This window comes from Anas acuta, chromosome 10 (genome assembly GCF_963932015.1).
Source record: "Anas acuta chromosome 10, bAnaAcu1.1, whole genome shotgun sequence".
Lineage (NCBI taxonomy): Eukaryota > Metazoa > Chordata > Aves > Anseriformes > Anatidae > Anas > Anas acuta.
This window is the reverse complement of record NC_088988.1, coordinates 13,475,480-13,497,241: the sequence shown is the minus strand read 5'-3', so window position 1 is coordinate 13,497,241 and position 21,762 is coordinate 13,475,480. Positions and strand designations below refer to the sequence as shown.

The 21,762-nt window shown below is 48.5% G+C and overlaps 2 protein-coding genes across 9 annotated transcripts; one reads left to right on the top strand and one right to left on the bottom strand.

Moving 5' to 3' along the window:
• Positions 1–113: 113 nt before the first annotated feature.
• FBXL8 (F-box and leucine rich repeat protein 8) lies at positions 114–8,927 on the bottom strand. 7 transcript variants are annotated; one of them, XM_068693520.1, is made up of 5 exons: positions 8,333–8,927; positions 7,271–8,241; positions 5,512–5,647; positions 2,514–2,744; positions 114–2,091 (listed from the first exon to the last, which is right to left on the bottom strand). In XM_068693520.1, the coding sequence occupies exons 4-5, from the start codon at positions 2,675–2,677 to the stop codon at positions 1,116–1,118; spliced, it is 1,140 nt and encodes a 379-aa protein (XP_068549621.1). In that variant the 5' UTR covers positions 2,678–2,744; positions 5,512–5,647; positions 7,271–8,241; positions 8,333–8,927; the 3' UTR covers positions 114–1,115. The 7 variants fall into 7 exon arrangements, with proteins under 7 accessions (XP_068549621.1, XP_068549620.1, XP_068549623.1 ...); XM_068693519.1 differs by having other exon boundaries at positions 7,271–8,927; XM_068693522.1 differs by having other exon boundaries at positions 7,867–8,927.
• Positions 6,518–21,602, top strand: TRADD (TNFRSF1A associated via death domain). 2 transcript variants are annotated; one of them, XM_068693536.1, is made up of 5 exons: positions 6,518–6,647; positions 8,976–9,127; positions 12,283–12,560; positions 14,252–14,438; positions 15,799–21,602. In XM_068693536.1, the coding sequence occupies exons 2-5, from the start codon at positions 8,986–8,988 to the stop codon at positions 16,101–16,103; spliced, it is 912 nt and encodes a 303-aa protein (XP_068549637.1). In that variant the 5' UTR covers positions 6,518–6,647; positions 8,976–8,985; the 3' UTR covers positions 16,104–21,602. The 2 variants fall into 2 exon arrangements, with proteins under 2 accessions (XP_068549637.1, XP_068549638.1); XM_068693537.1 differs by having other exon boundaries at positions 6,552–6,647; positions 8,955–9,127.
• Positions 21,603–21,762: the final 160 nt, after the last annotated feature.

Below are 21,762 nucleotides of genomic sequence, written 5' to 3'. Positions count from 1 at the left end.
AAGTCAAAACCGTAAGTTGGCTTGGCTACAGATTTCATGTTATTTGCCAGGAGAAACGATCTGGCTCTTCAGTGAGATGAGAGGCTGATGAAAACAGCTACACATATAATCTGCCAGGCAATATACTTTATTATTATTATTGTTATTATTATTATTAATAATAATAATATATTTTTTTAGGTCTAAATAGGTGCTTGCAATGTAGCTTTATGCCAGGATTATTTCCATGGATAAACTGCTCTTCAAATAACAATTCACCAAAATCTTTGGCACGACAGGCAAACACACACATCCAAATTCAGGTTCAAGGTACCTTTGCTGTTAGTTGTTGAGTGCAAGGTGGTACCAAAATCTGTAAATGCTCTTGCTTCTCCTAAGACACATAAACAATTTAATGAAAGCATTGCCTTTTATTACTACCTTGCCAGTGTTTTTCCTTAAGTGCTTTTTTTCCTGCTTGCATCTTCTAACATAATTCACATCCTATTTAGATCCTTCCAAACTGGAGTTACCTGACATCTGGATACTGGGTGAGCTCACGATCACAAAAATTCCAGAAGAGGAATTATCAAATTTAGGGTGGATTTTCCATCAGATGACCACAGTTTGTTGCTATCGCCCACGGCTAAGTACCCCAGGGAACACAAAATGGCTGCACTGAAGCTGTTACTTCTTTAACTGTCTATCTAAGTAGTTGCTGGACACCTGACACAATATACTTGACTGAGGTTCTCTTAAAACTTAAAATCAAAACTAAATTTCACTGGGTTCCTCTGTAAAACTCCATGACGGATGTCTGGCATTCCTGCTATTGCTAAATAAAGAAGCAGATAAGAAAATAGACTTGTTCTCCATATTCCAATTAAAAAAAAAAAAAAAAAAAAAAAGTTTAAAATAGGCAACTCTATTTCTCTGTATAACCCTTTATCTATCACTTTTGAGCACAAACGTTCAGTCTGCTGAATGGGCGTGCATCATATTGAACAGTCAGTGATAGTGAAATAGCATGGTCTCAGCAAGCTCAGAGGGCATTTTACAGCATTTTCCTCATAGCCCTAAAGCTTCTCTCACTGTACTCCCGCAGTTCCCCACAGTTTCCCCAGGAAGGCAGGAGGTCACTGAACTGTCACTGGTTTCCAGGGGTGCCGCTCCTTGGTGATCTTGAGAGTGTATTGTTTCAGGCTGGGGCAGTGTGTGAGGAACGCTTCCACCACCTCCTGGCTCACCACACAGTAGCAGTGGATCTCCAGCAGCTTCTGGCAGTGCCTAGCCAGATCTATTAGCGAGGAATTTAACTCCTCCGAGGACGTGGTCTGTAGTGTTAGCTTTTTTAAAGTACTGCTGTAGCTCTGGGTGACAAACCTAATCTGATTTACCATGTAATTAAAGGTGTTCAGTTGCAGCGTGCTCACAGGTATGTTCAGCTTTAGGATCCGTGGTATTTTGCAGGCAGGGACTGTATGATCAAATTCTAGGTCTACGCAGAGCTGAGGATGCTTTTGACTTACAGCAGCCCAGAGCTCTTCTGAGATGACAGGTATATATTTGTCCAGGCGCTCACAGAAAATGTCTAAATGCGTGAAAGCTGCTCTTTCTGGCTTGAGCAGTTCCAGAAATACATCATCAGACAAACTGGCATAGTAAACCCCCAAGGCTGAGAGTTTGGGACACGCTCTGAGAACTTTCCTAATGGTGTCTGGCGCCACGTTGCATACCAGGGTGCGGTTGTTGATGAACAAACTGTGCAAGTTTGGGTTGGTGGTAGCTATGAGTTCGACAAGCTCGTCATCAAGGGTAAAGGGCATTTTTCGGAAATCAATATGCTGCAGATCTATCTGGTTTCTAGCATCACATATATTCCGTATGCTCTGTAGGATGTCCTGGCCAGAGTAGAAATAGGGGTTTTCCCCATGGCACACGATGCACAGCTGCTGCAGTTTGTGACTCTGTTTTGCCAACAGATCTAAGATGCGCCTCACATTCTGCCGGTTGCCCTCTTTGGACTGGTCAAACACAATCTTCAGGTGTTTGATTTGGCTGAGGAACTGGACCAGGCTCTGCAGCATGCTTTCCTCATCCTCTGAATCACATCTGAAAAGGTAAAACAAACTGTTAGAGGAGGCGAGAGGAGCCAGTCTCCAAAAAGCCCCATCAGAGAAGTAGGTGTCATGATGAGGATGATTATTCAATAACTTTGTTTCTTGCCATTTTTAAACAGCAACTTAAAGGAACTTACCTGAGAATGTAATACTACCCCCAACACCTAAACCATCAGCAGCATTTCAAAAAAGCAAACAAAATAACAGAACAGCATAACACAATTTCCTCTATTATAAAAAGACGTGCTAGTTATGAACTGTACTATCACACACAAGTCAAAATTAATGTCAATAATGTCACAGTCTAGGGGTGGATGTTATAGTATATGGGGTGTAGATATTCAACGTGCACTGATACATAATGAGCTTGTTCTTCCTGCAGATGCTCAGACTTCAGAAAACTGCTCCTCTTACCTGATCTCTGTGAAATGCCAAACAGAGCTAGAAGAAACAGCTCTAGCCCACTGTTTGCACACCTGGAAGACTGTGTATCTGTCTTGAAGGGAAAGGTAATAGAAAATTTGGATGAGGATTTCCTCTGGGATGTAGTTCCACAGTTCTGGGACTGGAGCAAGCATTTTGCTGAGTCAGTCAAGTTTAAAAATTGGAGAAACTTCCAAAATGGCAATTAATTTTCAAAGCTCCCTGTTCAAAAAAAAGAAAGACACATTAGGATTTATCAAACCAACATGACTAGATCACAGAGAAGGTCAATACTTTTTCAAACTTGAAACTTTATCAAATTTTGAAATTCAACATAAAAACAGGGAAAATTCACTGGCCAATTGTTTTACACATTTTTTTCAACCAAGCCTAGGAAGCTCGTGATACCTGTTAAGAATTAAAGATGTAAGATCAAACCTTTGGAAAAAAAAAGTTTATTTTTCCTGCAGCAAGGTTTTGCTACTCTAAGTAGTAAAAATGCAAGGGAATTTTCTAGCACTGTTGCCCTGGTATTCAAAAAGCTGAGACAGATTTCTCAAACTGTAGGGGAAAAAAAAAAAAACAAACAAAAAACTCTTTGCAAGCAGAAGCTCTGCACAGAAAACAGCCCTACACATCCATTTTTTACTGATTGCAAAACAAAAGGCTTATAGCAGAACCCGGTAGCTTAATTACAGTGACCCTTGCCGGAAATAAGACGTGGCAGTTTGACAGAAATATTTTATTACAGTTAATCCACTTCTTATAAATTGCATTTACACAAGTCTGACTTAGAAATGCAAAAGCACATTTTGATTAACCCTTCACGTGAGCTACAAGGCAAAAGAATAAACACCTGGGATGAAGGCTGAGGTTGACGGCATTGTATGGAATTCTTTCATCCATCTTCTACATTTCTGCTCAAATAAAACCACCAATATGAGAGTTTTTCATTGCTCTCATAAGGAAGCAAGGAATTTTTAAATGACAGAGCTTTACAGCCTGCAAACATTCCCCTTCCTGGGCTAGCACTGAAGACTGGGCAAGGTCTCACGACCTCACTATGAATTTTGGGCATGCCCTCTTGCTTTTGAAGGCCCAGGTCCAGGAGTCACAGCGTTATCTCAGCACCACAGTTTTCTTTGAACTGAAAGCCTACACTTGTAGAGGTACTTTAGGTAGGGAACGAGTTGAAAAACATGAAGCAAGCACAGGGCAGCAATGCAAAAAACAATGCAGAGAGAAAAAGAACTAAATATTTTTCTAGAATTCACTGCTTTGAAGTGTGACTCATTATTTTGTGTGACAGCAGCAGCATAGCAGCTATTTTATCTTATCTACCATCGTATCAGCGACAACCCCCTTTCCACCCACCACTGAGAGCTACAGCGGCCAAATAATACAGTCCTGCTTCCTTCCTGGGAACTTGCTATCTTCTGTCATTTTCTCTGACAGTTGCCTGACAGCTTGGACCCTGCTTTTAGCTGCATTTAATCCCTCCAATAGACATTTGCCAGAATGCTGAACCACTCCTAAAATCTCACATGTGCAGCTCCTTTTATTTTCGTGATGTATTTTTACCTAAAGCCTAAGCCCTTGGAGTCATGTGAAAAGACTGCAAACCTCTGAGAAAGTAGAAAAACATTTCTAGTCATGGCAGTCATTTGGAAAAGCTTCAAAACACGGCCTGAGAGAGCAGGAAGGCAGAGAGCAACAAATAATTAGCGATAGTTTAAGTAATTGCGTGGCTTTCAGAGTGGCTCATGGCCTGCGGACGCAGGGTTGGCCCGGGTCCACCTGGTGAGGACAGCGGGGTCTGGGCTGGCTCACGTGAGCCACCGAGATATCAGAGGTGTCGACCGCATGAAGCAGAGGCTCTGCCCACTGTTGTGTCAAGTTTTGTCAGCCCTCAGCGGGCAGGGCTCAACCAGGGCAGCCCTGGCCCCAGCAGGAGCAGGAGAGCACGGGGAAGCCGCCGGCAGCCTCCTCGGCCCGAGCGGGAAGCAGCGTTACCTCTGAGCAGAGCCCGGCCTCCTCCATGCTCTGCAGCTCCCCAGCCTGCGCCCCAGAGGGAGGAGCGGAGGAGGAGATGCCAAAAATAACAGCCAAGAGGCGGCTTCCCTGCCCACGGGGTGGGAGCTGGGATGCTGCGACATGCTTTATGGGAATGCACGCGTTAAAAGGCCTGCCTGGCTCCTTCTTCAGCACAAGCCCTCCTCCTGGGGTTTAATACACAACGCTGGAGCTGCCAGGCTCGGTGGGAGCCCTCATCCTCCCCCAGCCCGGCCTTCCCCACCAAATCCAGACCCCCAAAATCTTGTACTGGCCAAGTCTCAGCCTCTCCCCTCAGCGACAGATTCACTCCCCAGACAGGGAACTGTGGGGTGGGACTCGGAGTGCTTATCGAGCACTTTGATTTCACCACACGGGATGCTCGCTCAGCACCGCTCGGCAAGGGCTGGCGGAAGAGAAACTTGCTATCAGCGACCTTTTCCTCTTTCACTCCCTTGGCACGCTGCACAGAGGTTAACTTCAAAGGGAAGATGTTTAGGGGACAGAAACGGGTGACAGCCCCTCACTGCAAGCCACCTGGTTGTCCCCACCTGGCCCTGGCAGGCAACTCCTGGTCTTTTATAGGGGAAGCTTGGGATCAGCCCCTGCTGCCATTTAACCCCACAAACCCTTGGGTACCTGGCCTCACCACTGTCTCAAGCTGGCAGCAGGAAAACACCTGGCTGAGGGCCCTGGGTGCTGCCTGCGCCTGGGGGCATCAGCATCCAGGAGAGCCCGCCTGCATTAACCCCTTCTAGGATTTATTTCATGCAGATTTTTCCTTTAGCTAAGAAATGAGCTCCTGGCATGGAAATGTTGTTGTAAAATGGCATGAAATAGGTGTATTTTATATGTGTATACACATTTTATACGTGATAATGCTTCCCCCTCGCTCAGAGGAGGACACCTACACCAGACCTGGGCAGGATGCTCTTACCTGAGGCTGAGGATCCAAATCCAGCTCCTTGCTTTGCGTGCCACAGAACCAGGGGATTTGCACAAAAGCTGCTTTGCTCTTGGTGGAGTTCGCACAGCTTTGCCTGGCTCAGAGACGGGCGATCTATCACAGATTCCTGCGGGAAGGAGCAAACCAGAGCGTCAGCTGAACTCAGCACCTCTATGGACCCCGCTGCCTGACCCATCCCGCAGGAGACGCGAGGACCAGGCTGATGTCCCTGCATCCTCACCGAGCTCAGCACCACACTGGTCTGCCCCTACTAAGTGGGGTCCCGAAGGTTCCCTCTCACAAATGGCGCTGGGCTCCTGCTCATTTATTTTGGCAGCTCTCTTCCTTCTCCCACCATGCTGGGACCCACGGAGCCCGCTGGATCTGCCTGCAGCGGAAACCCCACACAATTAACCCCAAGCAAACAGCGCTCCTTAGGGCGGCTGTACCAGGCTGTGGGGTTGCTGCCTTCCCAACGAAACGATCCCAGGACACCTCATTAAAATGAGCTGTAGGGAAGGGAGGGGGTGAGAGCTGAACTTCGCTAATTACCGACCCAGCCAATCTTCCCACTCGCTCTCCTCAGAAGCATCAGGGGGGAAAGCTGACGAGTGCCAGCCGGGACCCGCCAGCCTCAAGCCACGCTGGGGGCTCGAGCGACCGCTGTCACCACCTACGGGACCAGGACCCCAGTCCCGGACATGGGCAGCTTCCCGAGCTACCTGAAGGGAGCCGTTTGTGCCTTACACGTCCTTGCGCACACGAGTGGCTGCAGGGTGGGCACCCTCCTGCCACCAGAGCCCCCGGCCGCCCTGCGGCACCCAGCCCAGTGGCGCGAAGGTGAGGGAGGCCCAGAGCCTCTCTTCTTCCCCTTCGGCTGCTGCCGGCCTTGGCGCAGCACCAACGCTCGCTTGGGCTGCGGAGGGGCCGGAGGAAAGGGGAAAGCGCTGGGGGAACCTCGGCTGCCCTCAGGGCTTAGCCCAAGGGCTCTGGCTGCCCTCAGGGCTTAGCCCCAGGCCCCCGCCCGCCATCCCGGCAGCGCTGCAGCAGCGGGCGGTGCCGCGGCCCTGCAGGAGCGCAGAGGCGGAAGCAGCGGCGCCGAGGCCGGGCGGCAGCGGCTGCAGGAGGTAAAGAACCCGCCTGGAGCTGCTGGAGGGGCCGGGGGAATGCCCTGCAGGCACGCAGAGGGGGCTGGGGTTGGGGCCGAGCATGGCAGGGACCCCTGTGTCCCAGCTCCTGAGACATGCCTGGGCAGCGGGGGAAATCGCGGCGGTGTTTTCTTGCCTTGACACGAAGGCGGCCCCCTTGCAGCTCGCCATTGAGTAGCCGGCCGTGCGCCAGAAGCGGGCAAAAAGGGAGCTAGGGATGGGCAGGCGTGGTGCTTGGGGCTTCGGGCTGGGCTTGGCAAAGCATCCTGCTATGGGGTAAGCGCTTGGCAAGCCACCCGCTGCCCCCCGAGGCTTTGGGAATGACAGCCAGGGGCCCCTTCCCGCTGCTGGGGGTAATTTGCAGGCCTCCTGGTGCTGCCCGGGTGGTTGCAGAGGGGTGAGAGCCTGCCCTGGGCAGGGAAATGGGGTCTGTGTTGCAGTGGTGGGAGCAGGACCAAGCCGGGTCTTGTACTCGTGTGCCCCACAGGGCTGGCAGGCGGCAGCCGGGTGGCTGCACTGGAAGAGATGATGAATTAAGGGGTTAAATTGTTTAAATATCCCCCATCTGCTGTTTTCTAAGGTGCTGCTGAGCTTTCTGTTACCTTTTTTCTGTGAGATGGAAGGAGATGGGAGCCCCAGTCCCACACTTCCCTCTGTTCGGAGGTTCAGACCAGACCATCTCACCTCTGTGAGATGCTTTTCTACAAGGGCTGTGTGTCTTGGGAGACCATGACCCAGAAACACTCGCTCCCCATCCCACAGGCATTTCTTGAACTCCTGGAGTTTCAGTATGAACTTCATGATTCACTTGTTATTTCCTGGAGTTTCTGAACCAGTAAAAGGCTCCATGCTGGGCTCAGTTCAAGTTATAGTAAGGAAACGGGGTGGGTCCCCGTTTACATCCTGGTGCACTTGTCATGCTGCAAGGGATGGCAATGGCTTGCAGGCCACTCTGGTGGTCAGTCCCAGTGACCAAAGATGTGGCCACCTTCACACCCACAATCTGAAGGACAGCAGGCTGGGGGACACTGCCAGGTCACCACAACACAGCAGAAGGCAGGAAGGGATGAAGGCAGGAGGCAGGAGGGAAGGGATGCCTGTGGGGAAGCAGCTGGTGGTGTGACAGAGGTGTAAGCAAATAGTCAGAAAGAGTGGGCAGGACTTGGGAACAGGGCTGAGCCAGAAGTCCCCAAATTACTCGTCACTGTGACGTGCGGGAAGGGCTGGCTGCGAGCTCCACTCTGTGTGGGAGCAGCTCCTGGGGGCTTGCAGTAACCAGCTCGTGGACGTGCTCAGGCAGCGTGGATGCACCTGGAAGGAGCGGTGCTGTGCCCATCTCCTGCGGTGCTGTGGCCATCCTCTGCATGCTCTCTGGCAGCCACAGCCTCCACCTGGCACTGCCCAGTGTCAGCATCACTGAGCAGCCGGAGTCTGGGAGGTGTTTCGGTTCATCTTTGCCTTGGGAAGCAGAGCTGGGTGCAGCTGCAGCAGATGCAGTGTTGTGTTAGCTGGCCAGCGAGGGACAGGCACGATGAAGATGGAGGGCTGGATGCGCTGTTGTCCAGGAGTGTTGCTGAAAGAGGCAAATAATGGGAGAAGAATCATAAATGAGCTAGGATGTAAAATGAAAGGGTATGGCTGAGTGTCCACAAGTCAAAGCTCACCAGTGCAGAGAGATCTGAGACACCTTTTTGATGTAAACTCTCAGGGAAATCAACCTTCAGTTTGCCTTCTGCAGTCTTTGGTCCCAGAGTACAGCTTGGTTGTAACGTGGCTCTGTGCTGGGGAGAAATTAGGCCGTGCACTGATCCCTCAGGTACGCAGTTTTCCCTCCTGAGGGGCCACAAGCACGTGGCAGCAAGGGAGTTGTGGGCACTGTAATGTATCCCTCAGCGAGGACAGCCAGGGGACCTCTGAGTGCAGCAGGGATTCAGGTGATGGTGAACATGCCAGAACCAGGACTGCTGGGTGCCCCTGGAGCATCCCAACCATCCTTCCTTAGCTGAGGAATGAAACTCTTTGCTTTGGAGTCTCTTTGGGCTAGAAATGAATGAGATCCAGTGGAGAATGAACTCAGAGCTTTGTGAGCTGCCAAGTCTTAATGACACCATGTCACACTGTGCTGTGCTTTACAGAACAGCAATGAACTCCTTAAAGGTTACGCTTGCTTGACAACATTGCTACCTCCTCTAAAAGTCAGGGTGGATCCCTGCAATCCCTTCGTGCTTGTGCTTACTGCTTGCTGTACTCACCCAGTGTCAGGCCACTGTCTCTATTGTCTCTCAGCCCAGCTGTGTGATTCTGTAGGGTGCTGAAGATGGCAGGCAGCTCGGCTCCCTGGATCGGCAGCGCTTACCTCTTCCTGCAGTCAACGTGCAAGACTATCGCTCTGCCGTCTCTCTACGAAAGCTCCCAGAAGAAACCCAGCGTGTTCAAGGCACTGAAGCTGGCATTAGCAGGTACCCGTCCTCTCTGATATCTTGGCAAACTGACCGTCTCGCCTCTTCACGTAGAGGCAATGCCATGCCTTTCTTTAATCTCACACATAGGGGTAAGGAAATCTGGTGCCAGATTGAGGGGAGCGCCGAGGTTTGGGCTGGGATTTGAGTTTGGACACACAACAGGATATAAAACCTTTGCTGTCATTCTTGCTAATATATCTTCCTTGCAAATGAGATGGGCTACCGGAACGGCCACCTATTGCCCTCCAGCTGGTGAACCCATTGCTGCTGTAGCACTCAGGTGTGTTCAGCTGTGTGCCCATTTCCTGGAGCTATTAATCTGTCTAGATGGGCTGTAGTCAGGAGAAGGTTTCTTCTTTTGGCTAAGGTGTAATTCTGCAGGTCTCACCTCAGTTTACCCCAGGATTCTGTGTCAGCCTTGGATTGTGCTTGTCTATTCCTTAGGAGGCTACAGAGGAGCCTCTCCAAGGATTTACAGCCCGTTTATGTTTCAGAGATTTCTGCTTCTATGCAGAGCAGTCTCACACAGCCTGTTTGCTGGTGAGCCAGAGAGCGAGCAGGAGATGAACTGACAAAAAGAAGAAAGAGATTCATTATCAGCAGCACTGTGGGGCTTAGCATCTATCCTGATGCTCAGAAGCATCTGCCAGTGCTGTGCTCAGGTGCCCTGCAGTACAAGATGCTTGGTGGCTGCAGTTGCTTGCCAGGTGAGGAGATGCTGAGGGAGCTGGACTTGTTCAGCCTGGAGAAGAAAAGGATACAGGGGGACCTAGCACCAGCCTTCCCTTACCTCCAGGGAGGGAGTGCCACACTCTCTGTTGTGGTGCATGGGAGATGAGAGACAACAGGCATAAACTGCAAGAAGGAAGGCAGACCCTGGATATAAGGACAAACATTTTCCCCTCAAGGACAGTCAAGAAGTTTCCCTGAAAAACCGTGCATTCTCCATCCTTGGAGGGTTCCGGAATGGATAAAGCCCGGAGCCTGATCTCAGGGCTGATCCTGCTTCGCAAAGGAGGTTGGGCCAGAGACTTGCTAGGCTTCCTTCCAACTTGAACAATCCTGTGAATTATCCTGCTTTGTGAATGTTTATTTAAACACATTTATGTGGGAGGGGAGAAGATAGCAACTAGTATGAAAAAATCTTTAATTTCTGCTAGAGAAACATGATTTCTTCTTTGAGAAGCCTACTTTTTAAATGAGTGATAGCCAGTAGAAGCTCTTTTCTGATACAAACAACCACAATTACATTAACTTCAACTGCACTTAACAGTATTTACATCAAAAAAAGCCTTGAGATGCAGATGGCGATGGAAATACATTTCTGTATCTACTCTTGCACCAATCTGACTGCAGACTAATTTGAAGAGTTTATCATATTTACCTAGAACAGCTCTCACAGTGCTCTTTACCTGTCATACAGTTGAGCCTATATTGATTAGCTGGGATTGTGCGGTTATCCTGTAATTTCTTCTGGCAGACATCAGTCTAGCAAAGTTAGCTAGTTTATCCAGTACAGCCCAGCTCGTCTTGCAGCTTGATCCCAAGATTTGAAACAGCAGGAAGCTCAACACAGTTGTCCAGTTAGGCTCGATTTATGCTTGCTTCGTTTCACTGGAATGTGAATCTGCTCGCACATTTAAAGGAAAGCCCACAGAAACGTTAAATGCTACCATGCCATTCAGACCTAAAAAGGACATGAAGTCTGATGCTGTCAGAAGCTTCATGAAGAAATGAGTGCAAAATCCTCTCTCTTTTGAAATAGCTGTCTTGTACACCATTCATAAAGGTTTCCATGTCTGTACAGCTTTTTTTTTGCAGCTTTTTTTTTGTACAGCTCTTGCCCCGTTGCATAAGCTTTTGTTTGCTCAGCACTTCCAAAACAAAACAAAACAACAACAACAAAAAAACATGAAGGAACCAATAAAAACAAAAGGACATTTCTGATCAGCAATTACAATCAGAATTAAAATCTCTCTCCTAGGTGCAGAGTCCCAGACACACATCTAGTCCAAACTAAAACTGATGCAACCAGCCCTGTGTAAACCCCGTAAAGCCACCATTAGCACAGACTTTTAAACGCCAGGTCACTTGTCCCAGCCAATGCAGAGCACACAGGTCTGCTTTGCCTTAAGTCTCCCCTGGGCACATCTAAATAATGCCTTAATGTGTGGTTTAGAAATACCTGATATATTGCCAGTCTGCGCTGATATAGCCGAACTGCCCTGTGCAATGACAGGCCAGAGGTTAATTCAGGTCTGGAAGTGGTACAGCCGCAGCCAGCCTCCCACGGGACTCTGCTAAAAAAAAAAAAAAAAAAAAAAAAAAAAGAAAAACACATACTTTAAACTTTCATCATCAGCATATAAAATCCCTGGGCAGACAAGGTCAGGGTACATGGCTAATCCAAATTAAACTTTGCTGGGAGAAGGGAGGACAAAGCCCTGACCTCTCTCTCTCATCCATGTCTCTCATGCTCCCCCTGCACTAATGTTAGAGGGTGCAACCCTGCCTTGTCCTTGCTGACATTTTACCATGAATTAATTCCCTGTGCAAAGAAGCTAAACTAGTCAAGGTCCACTCTCAAGCAACCAAAATTCTTGTGGCTGGGTCTGTCATGTGTAGCTGGGTCTGTTGTTTGCCATTTGTGAGATGCATCGAAGGCTCCAAGCCAGCCAGAAGCTACCACGTGTTACGGGGTGGGGAAGAAACACTAGGTCTCTTTCCAGAGCCTTTATCACTGCACACAACTCCAGTCACAGGGACTGGAACCTGGCTCAGCACCGAGCTGAACTCTGCATTTTCATCTATAAGATGCACGCCTCTGTTGTGCTACCTGCTTAGTGTAGCCATTTCTGTCCTAGAAATGGAAAGTTGAACTTAAAAGCTCTCCCAATAAACTGTTTTGGGATAATTACCTGGGCTGTAGTACCACCTGGACACCATGCTTCAGGGGATTTGCGGTAGCAGGGCAGCAAAAACTTAATCCTTTCCTCTTGGTTTTGCATACAGGTTTTCCATCCCCGAGGACTTTATCACAGAGAGAAGACGATTCAAAAGCTGCTCCCTTGCAGGCTTGGTGGTGGATGGGAGTGGGTCTGGGTTGTCTGTCTCATGCCTGGATAGTGACTCTGCTCGCTTCTCCCTGCCAGACTCCACCGGCAGCGTGAATGGTGTGGACATGCTCAAAGTGCACTGCAGCCACCCGCACCTGATCGTGCAGCTCAAGTTCTGCAAGCAGGAGAACTGCCGCCGCTTCCTGCAGAGCTACCGGGAAGGGGTGCTCCAGGAGTCCCTGCAGAACCACCTCCAGCTCGCCCTGGCCATGACTACGGTGCCTCTAGAGATGGAGCTGAAGGCTGGCAACGAGCACCTCGACAACATGCTGAAGGATGAGGATCGCTGCCTGGAGTGCATCTACAGAGAAAAGGTGAATGGGAGAGGGAGGGAAGCAAGGCAGCAATGAGGAGCACAGGAGGTAAGAAGGGGGTTGCAAATCCTGCTCTGCTGCAGCATGCTGGGCTGTTGAATTCTCCATCCTTCAGCTCTCAGCTGTACTATGGAGAAACAGCTCTGCCCTTCCCCAGAAATGATCTGTGCACTTACCTGGAAGAGCCACAGCCTTACCTAAATTGGCCAACAGTGATTCTGTGAAACCACTGCAGTCTCTGTGTGGCTCAGTTACTGTGGCTGTTATCACCACTCAGATGAGGAATTGCAGAAGGCACAACGTGTCTCGACACACCCGTGAGGCTGGCAGGGAGGAGAGCAGTCCTGTGTGGAGCAATCGCTGCCCAGCACCTTCCTCCCCCGCCTCGCACACCTCCTCCTCTGAGCAGCAGTGGCACCTGCTCCTAGAAACGAGCACGATACACACTGCACGTTGCACCAAGGGCTTGTGACAGAGCGGGGACAGGCAGCATCTGCTGCCAGCAGGAAGGCTGTCGTTCTGAGGGCGATGGCTCTCTCTCAGGGACGACGTCTAACATCTTGCTCATCTCATGCTTTGGCACTGGCACGCTAATCCTGCTAGCAAGAACAGTGGGATCTTGTCATTTCAGCACAAAACCAAGGCGCTTGATGTGATTAAACTCCTTGCCTTTCTTGTCTCCTTTTTTATTTACCACCTGGAACTAGCAATACCTGACAGTTCTGGTTCCCTCTCAGTGATCCCCAAAAATAGATGGTCACCAACTCCTTGGGACGATTAGGCACAAGAGGGTGTTTGGGCAGGGTGCTTCTCTGCAAGCACGGAGATGAAATGCAAACCATTCAGCCCAGGACCAAACACGTATCACAAACCCTGTCAAGTTCTACTTGCTGCTCCCTCCCTCTGCTGAATTAGCTGACTGGACAAAGAGATGGGCTTATTTTTGTTCCCCACAACTGATTCAGTCTGACTGCTGCCCAACAGCAGGGCAGTGAGAAAGCTCAGTCACTGGCTGGGGACAGTGCTGGGAACCAACCTCTTATACGTGAGCTAAACACTGAACCAAGTCACAGCACTCACCCACTTTTACTCTTCCCATGTGCTTTGACTTATTTCTTTACCCCCTTTCTCCTGTCTTGACCTCTTTGGAGGTCAGATTATTTTGGAGGTCGTAATTAGCAAGAAAAATTGGCTTGTGGAGAATGTAGAAAGTGCTAGGAACAAAACTTATGCAATGGAGGGGCAGACAGAGAGAAAGGGAGTAGCAGGAGCTGCCTGCTTTGGTGGCCATGAGCTGTTTGATCAGACCACCCTATTCTGTGGGTCTGACCCTCATGTGGAGTAAATCAGAGAACCCCACCACCTGTGGTGCACCCTATTTCTTGCAGAGGGCTGCTGAAAATAAACCCAGCCTAGGAGCAGTTCAGTGCAACCTGTGAGCAGTGAGAAACCCAGGGGAGACTGCCTATTTCATATCCCATTACAGGTTCAAATTCACACATTTATGGTCAGAACTCCTTTAGATTATCTCACTCGATTCCCGATTTACAACTCAAGCTGCAGCCAACTCACTGCTTCTCTCTCAACACCATCACCATAAGCTGCGCCAACAAGGTGCCTTCCAGCTAAACCCCGAGGGCTTTGCACAGCGGCGATTCCAGCCCCAAACACTGATGCTGTTTGTGTTACAGCCTGACCGCCTGCGGGATGAGGAGATCACCGAGCTCGAGGAGTATCTCCAGAGCCTGATCCTTCACCAGAACATCAACAACAACCTGCCTGAAAAGGACTGCGCGTCCCTTAACTCCCCGTCTCTACCGTCCCCAGGCAGCTCTCCTTCCCCGCAAGTCACCTTCCTCTTTCAGGGACAGCAGTTTGGTGAGTGGCTGGGACTGAGCCAAAGAGCCCTCAGTTTTCCTTGCCTCAAGGCAAAAAGGGAGGATGAATGTTCATGTTGGGGTCTACCTCAGGTAAATCAAGGATCTGCAGCACCCTGTAAGGAAGGAGGTCAAATAGTATTAAGATATTGCAACACACCTCAGCCCTTTTCTTCCTGGGGTGACTCAGAGCCAGATGTTTCAGAGGCTGTGTCCCTTTCCAGCCTCCTCACATTTTAAAGCTCCTTCATACTGAAACAAAAATCACAGAGTAGTTTTCTTTCCCTCCACATCACTTGGTCGAGGTGAGTCAACAGCACAGGGTTAGATCAGACTGGGAAGGCTGCTGTGGAAGTCACCAGCCCCACTTCCAGCCAGGACTGCTTAAGCCCAGGCTCTCTGAGGCACACTGTCTGTCTGTCTGTCTCTGGTGTCTGTCCACTGTAGACAGCTTTGAGATAGTCTCACACTGCAATTTTAGCTTGAGATCACCTTTTTTTTTTTTTTTTTTTTTTTTTTCTGAGTGTGCTTAAACTGTTTATACAGCTTCCAGTGTTAAACAGCTGAGCTCCTGCTCTGTGTTTCAGTATTTTAAGGATGCTTAGGTAGGGAAGGGGGCCTTGGTCAGAAAAGCCTGGCTGAGTTGCTTTTGAAAGATTGAAACAAATAAAGAGGATGAACAAATAAAGAGGATGTCCATGAGAGAAAAGCAAGCTCTGGCAAACTACGAGGCATTTTCATCCCAGGGGAGAAAACGAGAAAATAGACAGTGACAAGCTTGTGGGGTGGGGACAAGCCCATATGCCCTGGTATCATGGGAGGACTTCAGAAGGAGAATGACCTGAGCCAGGCAGGGAGCCCAGAGGTGCCAGGGCAGGTGGCTGGGAGCAGGTAAGTTGCCACCCAAGCCACCACCACTGCCGCTGGGGATCACAGACCAATGTGAACAGCGCCTTGCTTCCCGCCTGCTCCTTGCACAAGTACTGCAGGGCGTCCCCAGGGGCCTTGAGGGGACACGTCCAGCTCGTACATGCAGAGCAGTGAGACTACGTGGGGACACGGACTCTGGTTTATTCTCCCTTTCCAGCAGAGGAGGATTGCTGTCTGAGGGCACGAGCCCCTGCCCACAGTGGGTTGGTCCCTTTAGCCTCCCTGCTCCCACTTCTGCTCCCAACTCAGTGCTCTCCTGGTGTTAAAACACCAGCGGACAAGCAGAGCAGCTCCACAGCTGTTTAATAACACACTGTGCATGCCAAACACACTCCCTGCTCCACCAAAACCCAAGTAAACTTTGGCCAGGCCCTGGCTACATCACATCAGCCACGAAACCTTATATTTTATCTGCCTTCTGTTCCTTTCAGCCAACAGAACACTCACCCCAGACGACCACCAGAAATTTGCCAAGCTTGTGTCCAAGAAATGGAAGCAAGTGGGTCGCTCTTTGCAGAGGAACTGCCGGGCCCTGCGAGATCCTGTCATCGATAACCTGGCCCTCGAGTACGACCGAGAGGGACTTTACGAACAAGCCTATCAGCTGCTGCTCAGATTTATCCAGTCGGAGGGGAAGAAGGCCACAATAGCACGACTGATCGCAGCCCTGGAAGAAAATGGTCTCACCAGCTTGGCCGAGGAGCTCTTGGGCCTCCATTCCCATGAGGACTCCTAGAGCCCAAAGGGCGGTGGCATTGTTGAGGGCTTCCTTGCTTTAGCTAGTGTCTGAGACTGCTGCCAGTGTCTGGGAATGTAAAGCCCTAAAAATCACCACAGGTTTCTGTGTCGGTGGCAGTGCCGTGGAGGAGAAGTTCTGTGCTCACAGAGGCCAGCACAAGGCTCTGACGTTCCTTATTTCACTCTGTTTCCAGAAGTCAGCTTTCCCTTCCTATGAACTGGCGAGAGAGGCTTTCAGCCTGACTTCCTTCCTTCACAGTGAAGCAGCCAGACAAGTTAAAGGGCCCGAGGGGAGGGAAAGGAGAAAAGCAAGGAAGGCATCTCGGAGAATTCCTATGGGAAGCAGACACCACCGGTGTTTGTCAGATGTGGCCCAGGGCCATCACCTGGAAAGCTGCAATATATAGATATATTTTTATACTGAAGACATTTATGCCCTCAGGCATGACACTGAGCAAAGACAAAGGAAAAGTAATTTTTTTTAAATCGTTTTCCTTCTTTGCTCTTCAAACAAGGAACATCTGTGGCACGTGCATCTGTGCTGCCCTACCCCAGCACAGCTCCTTCCCACATCTCGCCACCAGAGGATTCCCCTTTACCTGGGACAGTTGTAATCTTCCACAGGGCACAACATCACTGCTGTAGAACACATTTCCAGCACTGAGCAAGCAATATGGATAGGCTTAAATTCAGAGAACCATTCCCAGCTCCTTCTGGACCATGGTGAATGATAATATACTGACCAGATCTCATTCAGCTCTTCCCACCAATCTGAAGAAGCCTGCATCTGTGAAAATGAAAACAGAGTTGGAAGAAAAAATACACAGTCAGCAAGTTCCCTACGGGCTGCAGATTGGAACTGCTCTGCTACTGTGTGTTACAGCATCAAATACCACCCTGAGCCCAGCCCACAGAGCCGAGCCAGCCCCTCTGAGCAGCTGGCTGCCAGTGCCTTCGTTCCCTTCTTAAAAACCTGCCCTCAGCCTGCTAAGTTCACCAGAGGGGATTCCTCGCTCCTCGTGTGTCCCAAGGGTCAGGATTTGCACCGAGCCTTTCCCTGCTGCGTTGTCACTGTGTGACAATTGGGCATCAGCTCCTGGGCCTGTTTTTACCTGCCCTGCTTTTGAGGGGAAAATACCGCTTGCCAGAGAAGGCACCCAAAACCCAGGGCCGACTCGTGCATTCAGTTCCAGAGGGATAAGCCTGCTGTCTCCTGGTGTGTTGATGCAGACTGCAACAGAGCAGAGTTTTACCTTTGCCTATAAGAAAGCACAGAGCAAAAAGTTTCTAGTGCGACATGGCTCCCATGAAGCACAGCAAACAGACTGACTACCTTTGACATATTCCTTATGCTTTCCTGATTTTTTTTTACATACATTTCTGTTAATTCTCTCCCTCTTTGACCTTCCCAGCCATGGGAACAACCAGTGGAAGTTATGCCAGGTGTAGAAAGTGGCTCTGCAGCACATGCAAAGCCTGTGCATACACACAAGTATCAGGCCACTGGCAGTCAAGACAGCACCAGCTTTTAGATAGACAAGCCCCGATGGCCTTATAAACCACAACTCACCTCTTAATCCTTCGCTGGAGTCAAAGCTGTGACTTGGTAAAGAGAAAAGCAAACTTGGATTCAGGTGTGGGCTCAGATCTGGGCTCATGGGGCTGGTGTTGCTCCCTTACCTTCTCCTAAATGCATGCTGAGAGCATCAGCTCCCTGAAGACTCATATCAGCAGGATTTAGGTGACCAGTTTCTATCCAGTCTGGGTCCGCATGCTTCAAACAACCTGAACATAACCTGAGGAATCTGGCATTTGTCTGCAGGTTTTGGAGCCCCAAGGTTACAGACACTGTGTAGAAAACAAATGGAAGGGGTCAGAGAAGGGGAGAATGTTTTCAGGGTGTCAACCCGTCTCCATCTTGCCCTTAGCTTCAAAGAAAGCATGACTTCGTGCATTTCTACAAAGACTGTAGCCCCGTGGCATTTTATTACGTCATTCTAAGTTAGTGCTGCTGCAGCCTCATCTTCCCCGTTCCCACTGTGTCCTGTCCTCTCCCTTCCAGCAGTACCAGTGCTCCCCCCAAAAGGAAGCAAGTGCCTCTGCCAGGTTTTGTTAGGGACCAGCACAGTGATGCTGAAACTTCATTAATTTAGGCTGCTATGGGACCCTACCTCAAAGCATGTAGCTTGCCCTGGCTGGGAAACTCTGCTTGGCAGCAACCCAGCCAGCCAATGGTATGAACAAAAAAAGAACTCCTCGCCCCAAAACCAAACCAAGCCAAACAACAACAAAAGCAACAACTTTAACACAAAGACACATCAGAAACTTGAAAACTATTTTAAAGGGCAAGAGGATTTGCTCGATTTTGCAAAAAATATTTTTAGAAAACAAGATCATATGCACAGCCTGCTGTCTCATTTGTAACAACTCCTTCTAAGCTTGCAGTCTACAGCTATTCATGTGCACATTTATATATGGTTATAAGGCAGCGACCCACTGGTGTGAGCTGCTGGCTTTTATATCATCTGTTAATGCTCAAAATGAGAGTTATTCTTCAGCATCTATTTCAAGTCCAAAAACTTTCTTTGCTGCTATTGCTGTATTACAGAGGACTAAGCATGAATGCTCTTTTTTTCTTAATGCAAACCTTGTGCATTTTATTACCCTGCAAGCACTTGGCATATGTGTTTCCTCTTACTCACAGATTCCCTCTCAAAAGTGCCATTAAGTGCTGGAGCTCCTGGCAACCTTTCTGGAATATCATCATCTCTAACAGCATTCACAGGTACCTTCATTGCAGAGATGCAAAGGAAAAGGGTTTTCCAGTGATATTCCATAGTGGAATCGTGCTGAGCACGTGGCATGGTTTAGGATCGTTAGCAGGGGCCGTTTTATACCTTCTTTTCAGTGATCAGCCATCATCAGCAGCAGCCATATGTAAGATGCTACGTAAACTTGATTCTGGTCTCCGGCAGAGTCCTTCCTGCTAAAAGAGATATATATATTTTTAAAGTATTATTCAGCACAAGCATAGATAAAGACAATTTTCACAAGTGCCTTCAGATGAAATTGGTAAATTGGATTGCAAATACCTAGTGTTGTTTGCATTGATTTGACAGCTTGTTATGGCTTGACTCCTGAGCTTATGCCTGTTTAATCCAGAGGACTGGACTGCTTTACACCACCGTGCCTGCACCTGATCTTACACCATGCAGGACAGGAAGAAGCACTCACAAACAAAAAAAGATTAGCAGAGATTTGTCGAAGAAATTAGAAGCACGTCTTCTTTACCTCTGATAGTAAAGCAATGTGCAGAACTGGAGAGAGTTGAATGCTGAGGATTACTGGCTACTACATCAGGAAACTCAGTGCTTAATGCTGGACCCAAGGGCTCTAGTAAGCATCTCAGGTGGCTACCTGGCTGCCAGACTGTTGATAGAAGAGCACACTTGTGCAGACCACATTTCCCATCTCAATTATCTTCCTTCTTGTCCAGTGTGTGAGATAAGCTATGAGCAGTGCTGCAGCTGAATTTGGCCTCATCCCATAACAGCTCTTCTCTATGTATTGAGATGTGCCTGAAAAAATATTAGGTAGTGGAGAGGCTGGGGAGGAAGCAGAATCAAACATGCATCAAACCATCACACAACATTAAAAGCAAGTAAAGATACGAATAGGTTCTACGTAAAAAAATGAAATAGACAAAACATAAAACAAACAGCAGAAACCAGGCCAAAACACGCTCACAGGAAGAGATCCAAGAGGGCTTTTTTGTGGCAGAGATTGTTTTTGTAGCTTTAGCAGTGTTTCATATTCGAAGGAGGCTCCTTTCAGTCTGCCAGAAGGAATAAAAGATGCATCCAAAGGAGAATTTGAATGACTTGCTTTGGCATAGCTGAGCTAGCGTTCAACTGGACAGAGGAGAGTGAAAGTCAAAGTGCTCACCGCATAGACTTTGATAGGTGGTTTCTGATAAAGAAAACTCAGAGAACACCTTGATCCAAAATTGTCACAAAAAAGATCAGAGCGCCCTGGAGGGCAGTCAGTAAAACATCAGCCCTCTTTGATGCCTGTTAAAACTAAACCATGGATTTTCATTTACCTGCTGCAGATGGCGATGCACACTCACAGCAGATTAATCAAGAGGGGTGGAGAAGGTGCTCGCTCCCAGCAGCTTCACTTCTCATAAGCAACAACTGCTTGCAGTGGACGAGCTGACTCGAAAACAAGGGAAGGGTTTCAGCATTATTGATCGGAAGCACTTAAAAATCATGAGCCAGAACTTAAAGGAATCATAAAATTTACTTCCAGATTTTCGTAGCAAGTCAAATTAAGAACGAATGTCAAGTGACAGCTTGCGGCAATGCTTTCCAGGTTTCTGTTTTCAGTTTCAGCCCTACAGTTGAAGAGAGATACACGGATTATTTTTAATGCAGAATGGGATGCTGATGTCAGAGCACTGCAGGTTACCGAGCTTTATGAAAAAACATGAGCCTCCAAGTAAAACAGAGTTTGCTGAAGTTTCATAGCTAGGAAGTCTCAGAACTGTCTCTGTTTCAAGATTTGGGGGAAACTGAGGCAGAAAACTTTACACCGCTGTCAAGATATAAAAAACATTAAGGCCAAAGAGTGCGTAGGCTGAGGGAAAATACTTGTTCAGAGAAGTCATTGGTGCTTGGCGTTGAAGATGCTCCAGGCAAAGATTTTTTTTCCCAGGGTGAGGAAATTGTGTTTTTTTTTCCTAAGCTGTTAATTTTGCCATTCACTTCGAAATCTTCTTCAGCACTGAGAAGACATCCCGCTGCCTGGGTGACCGTGTTGTCTCACCTCTGCCATTTCCAAAGGGATCTTAATGCCACCCCTGCGTTGCACCGCAGCAGCTCCCCACTGACTCAGAACCTAAAGTAGCTCCTGCAGCATCATGGAGCTCCAGATTCAATTACTTAAACTCAAAATTTTGGTATAGCTGTGAACTTCTGCTATTGTACAGCCGAAACCAAGGGAATACCGGAATGGATTTCTTCAGTCTGACCCACATTGGAGTGGATAAATGGAAAGGGTGAGGCACGCTGCTTTCTGCTGGCTGAGGGTCTGGCCGTTTGTCTTTTGCATAGAGATGGGCCCAATTGGTGAGGCAATTTAAGGCCTGGAGTCAAAAAATTATATATTTTTCTTCTCTGGATTTAACTGGGCTTGAACTTTGAAAGCCAGTGAAGGGATTTGGCCATACATCTCTAATTGAAATCAGTAGGAGATGTGTGGTTAAGTCCTTTAGTCATCAGTGGAAAAATCCTTTGCTGACCTTTCTAATTCCAAATTTCCGTGATATTCAGCACCAGATCTGGATCAGCCACATCCAGCTCTGGGCTGCAATGCCATGGATACTCAGGTCTAAGGCATTCGACCTCCACGGTATTGTCTTTTATAGAACAAAGCACTTTGGTCTATTTTTTTTCCATTCTCTTTTATAAATAAACATATAGTTTTGATGAAAAGAGCCTTGGAAATTTTCTTTTCTAACACTTAATGGAGTCATAAGAAGAAAGGGGCTCGCTAAAGTTCTGACCACGTCGGGTATCATCAGCTGTGTGAGGAGCATCCAGCTGAAGCTGCTGGGTGTACAACAGGATCCTGCCCAAAGTCGCACGTTTCTAGGG